Here is a 4731-nt window from a genome sequence, read left to right on the forward strand (position 1 = left end):
CTTGCTGTCATGTGTAACATGCAATAACAACCACCAATAATACCTCATGCAGTGCTCCTAAAGCACAACTCAAAGGTCTCAAAGATCACTGAGATTTACAATCATTAGTCTATACTGCAATCACTCGAATCAAGAGAGAAGGTTTAACAGAGAGGTACCTGAGTGAGTTTTAAGCTACCCACAGAGGTTAACATGAAGCTAATTTTTCCTGTTTCTCATCACAAACAGCAGCCTGTGTTGAGCTCTGTGATGCCCTGGCTGGACAGTTACTCCTATTCAAAAGGTAGCCAATAAACATGCAGCACAGGTCTCATACTGCAATCACTGTAACTACACAGTAGATGTAACCTATGGCTCATGCTGCTCCTCAGAGGTACCTATTATATTCACCCCACTTTACAGATGGGAAAACTGAGCCACAAAGCAGTTTAGTGACATGCCCAATGCCACACAGCCAGTTAACAGAGCCTGGAACAGAATCCTACAATCTGGATACTGTTCTCTGCTCTAGATATTTAAGAATCCTACCTCCTGTGACCAGGAGAGAGGATATAGCAGCACGGGATTTGCATTTGCTAAACTCTTCATGGTGCATCTGTCAGTTCCATATCTAGCAAACCGTGTCTCTAAAGTCAATAAGACACCTTACCTTTGCAATCTGTGGGATACTAGGAAGCTTGTTAAGTCCTGCCAGGGGGATACGTTCATGTAAGGTTTTCACTTTGGACCTAAGGAAAAGAGCAGCACAGACAGCATGAGATAAGTTATGACATACTGATCGGTTATTGGTGCTTCTGTGCATACTAATAATGACCATGTTTGCAACGTACTCTAAAAAGCACAGCAGGAAACTCTTCCAGATGTTTGGAAATGATACTCTGCTGAATTTTCTAGGCATGGCTAGTAACCGATGCCTCAATTTCTTTCCTATCCCTGCAGTTTTGTTATGTTAAAATATTCATATTTTGAGAGAGGGAGGGAATAAGAAAGTAATTCAGATGCATCAGGTCTCATCAGTTTACAGAAAGGATGGTGCTAAATAAGATTGATATTATCCAATATACTTACAGAGATTTTTATATTCAGTTTCAGAGGGCTTAGCTATAGATCAAAGTCTACTGCTCACACTAGAGCAAAGAAGATATTGTATTCCCAATCCAGAGACAGTAAAATACTTGTTTTCTTACCACCTCCTCCGTGTAACCCCCCATGGGTACCCAGCCCCTGTGCATCTTTAGAGTGATAAAACACATCAAAGAGCATTTGAAGAGACATTTTTGTTTAACCTCCTGGGTTTTTTCCCCATCGTACCTGAGAATAATCCTTAAATATTCAGTGCCATCTGCCTCTTCACACTTAATAGAAAGGATCAGATTTCCTAGGCTGCTGGCTGTACAATAGAAATTTAAATGATCCTAAAAATAGAGGAGATGTGTTAACAGTGTGATAAGGCAGCCCACTAATGGCAACAACATCTATCCCTGCTACCCAGAACGCTACTTAGACACTGGCCCGTATGCCAAGAGGGAACAGATGACTCATTCCCGTTTTAAGATATTCTCCAGCACCTCACTTGCAAACGCTCTGTATCTCCATCCATTGGGAATCTGAAAGGGCTGATTTATTTTTTCTGCCTGTAGACTTTAATATTCTCCTCTTGGTCCGTTCACCGGGACAAAGCGCATTACAATAAGGCGATCGACAAAAGTAAATAAGGCTTTTTCCCGCAGCATAAAGCAATAGAAGGGTTGAGAATGCCAACTGCCAGGAGATCAGTGAAAGGTTCAGATTTCAAAGAAATTATCATTCATCCAATGTCTGTGTGAAATGTCTGAGCTGGAAATCCAGAGCCAAACAGCTCCTGCTATTCGCCCCCCGCCACAAAAGGAAGCAAAACAGGAAAATTTGGATCTTCATCCAAATGTTGTGGTGTGGGGCCATGGCTAAATTTTAATTTCATTATCACTATAATCATTGTGCAATATAAATGAGGTTATGATTATGAATCAGGGGACTAGTGACAAGCTTTAGAAGAGGTTTGCCTGGGTCTCCCAATGCATCACTATTTTCATTCAAATCACTCCTTGAAATCTCACAGCTTTCGAGTGAAAAAGTCCTGAGTGAAGACAGGAACAGGATTTCTAATCACTGCCATCATGTGACCACAAATATATAAACAGAAGCAGGGCAGGGTAGCACCTTAGAGACAAACTAGTTCAAGGAGTCAAAAGCTTTCGTAGGTGACATTTCAGATATTATGAAAAGACTTCCAACCAGAAGCGAATTTAAATACAAAGGATAGGGGAGGGGGCACTCACAGATACTTACAGATATCATCTAAGTGAGCACAAATTATGAGACTAGGCTTAACAAAAGAGCTAAATGAGATTTCACTCCCACCTTCATCAAAGAGGGTTTCAAAAATTTGAAGAAGAAAAAAATAATCAAACATTTTCAACCAACTTCCCTAATTAGATCTCCTAACGAACACCTGTGCATCACAGCCACTAGACACGGACACCGAGAAATACAGGCACTTCTTATCCACTGACCTTCCCTAGAAAGTGTTTCCTGTATGCTCTGGCTTCACCTTTGCATTCCAGCTTATAGCCGTATGTGCTCGGGCTGAGGTTTTCCTCTTCCTCTTCACAGATGCTGCTATCCGAGGAGGTGGGTGTGCTGAGATTCTCTGGGTCTTCAATCCAGTACCCCCCAAATTGGGGCAGAATAATCAAAGGGTAAGGGCTTCCTTTCTCTAGTATCTGAAAAAGATTTTTGATATGGTGCAGTAAGGACACAGTGCAGTGCAAAGGGAACAGGATGAGTCAGGGTCTCAACCCATGCAGGCTGAGAAAAATGGGAGTCTTGCTTCAATCTGGTTTGGCTCAGACCCTCAGCATCTCCTGCGGGTCTGAGGAACCAAGTATTTCAAAATTACAATCAAGTGCTCCCCCCTTCCCCCTGAAATTATGGGACTGGTTTAAAAAATCATTCAATTGTTGAAAAATATATTTGGGGCTCTTTTTATTTGCTTTCTGGCTTTCCAGCTTTTAAGATGCTCTTGAGTCATATTTTCAAGCTTTTTCTTCTCCTTTTTTTTCTTTCTTTCTCATTTTTTACAAGGGCTGGAAAGCTTTTCATTTTAATGAAAGCTGAGATTCACACACAATCAAGTGCCTCCAGGATCTGAAGTTTTAAGATGCGTCTAGCATCATAAGGGCTCATGGTTATATCAAGAGGAAGATTCTTATAGCACGATAGCTAGGAAATAATCATGTGTGTCTCAGTCACTTCCAAATAAGCGGACTGGCAATTAACCGATCCACGTACAGCTAAATCCTGGCACCTTCCATGCAGCATTTACCCACTCCTTACTCAAGCAAAACTCATTAGTTGTAAATCCGGACCCTGAAAAGGAGCCAAATTTCCTCTATTTCAGAATAGTAGCAGAAGTCAGGCTCATTCGCAATTGATCTGGGCCCTTAGTGTGTATCGCAAGATTTCTTTGCTTCAAATATGTGAAAGGAGCAGTCCGAGGGGTCAGTTCTTAAGAAAGTGACGCTCAAATAATTAGCCCCATGTTTGTCAAACCAGCCAGGCGCAGTCTTCCAACCACTTACAAGCCTAACCTGGTATTTCTGCCGCTGCATCTAAAGAAAAGCAGTGCTATACCAGGGGCTGGGACAATGTCCAGCTCAATGTCCAACAAGAGCAGCACTGGTCTAACACTGTGGAGTTACCTTTGTTTCATAATGAAGGTTTTTTGGAAGGAGAGGGGTGAGTTAAAAACGCTGTGTCCATCAATCAACAGGAGTTTTCCAGCGGAGGCAGGACTGTGCCTTTCAAGTCGGCTGCATTGCCATCCGTGGCGCATAATTGGACCTTATTTTTTTTTATGAGCCAATTTACTAGGACCGTTATGTTTATTTAGTGCCTTCCACCTGGCTGGATCCCAAAGCACTTTGCTGGGCAAACCATTTCCTGAAATGTAGCCTTTTCTGTGGTGGAATAAAGCAAGTAATAAATGCAGTAAACAACACTGTGGGAACCATGACTTCCGTTCAGGTAATGCCTTTCACCTGAAAGGATCTAGAAATGCATTGCAGCATAGAAGATTATAATCACACCTGCTATCATTGAGGCAGAATGGGGTGGTAGCTTGCCAGTACCCACCAAAGGGGTTCAAGATAGAGAGGGGTTCAACTTTCATCTGCCTTATGCATTCAAGCAGCGGTTTGAGGATTCCTGTTCATTCACTGAGCAAGCACACCTGGATCAATTATATTCCCGTGCCTCGTAGCGACGGCCGGCTATCATGGGCTCCGCTCCCCACTGCTAGTTGCTGGCACAGCAGAACAACCTCCCGAGCAACTCCAGAGACCACCCGAAGCATCAAAATTCAGTCCCTGATTTGTTCTTGGGTTAGCACAGCTGCTTGCTGCCCTTTCTCAGGATGGGGGCAACTGCATGATCTCGCCCAAAGTGAAAAATGTCACATCTAGCTGGAACTGTCAGAGACACTTAAGTCAACAGAGCACAGCTCCCCATGCTGAAAACAAGCCAGCCCAAGACATGGGAGCTATTTATTATTTATTCTCTTCATTTCTGATAATCTGATGTTGTGGCCTTCAGGCTCAGGAACAGCGGCAGCAAGAAAAACCCCATAAAACCACAGAGCACTTTCTTAGAGGAGACCACCCTTATTGTTGACAACAGATGGGATGTTTAATA

General features: G+C 42.8%; 1 protein-coding gene across 6 annotated transcripts in view; it reads right to left on the reverse strand.

Annotated features, from left to right (window-relative positions):
* Window positions 1-4731, reverse strand: part of RAP1GAP2 (RAP1 GTPase activating protein 2) — a 318489-nt gene that overhangs the window by 54219 nt on the left and 259539 nt on the right. For all 6 annotated transcript variants that reach the window (XM_019511025.1, XM_019511028.1, XM_019511029.1 and 3 more), the window contains 3 exons: window positions 2553-2762; window positions 1312-1415; window positions 650-728 (listed from right to left, as the gene is read on the reverse strand). In XM_019511025.1, coding sequence (XP_019366570.1) covers window positions 650-728; window positions 1312-1415; window positions 2553-2762 — 393 coding nt within the window. The remainder of the gene's footprint in view (window positions 1-649; window positions 729-1311; window positions 1416-2552; window positions 2763-4731) is intronic.

Source organism: Gavialis gangeticus, unplaced genomic scaffold (genome assembly GCF_001723915.1).
Source record: "Gavialis gangeticus isolate Ggan-Ray unplaced genomic scaffold, GavGan_comp1, whole genome shotgun sequence".
NCBI lineage: Eukaryota > Metazoa > Chordata > Crocodylia > Gavialidae > Gavialis > Gavialis gangeticus.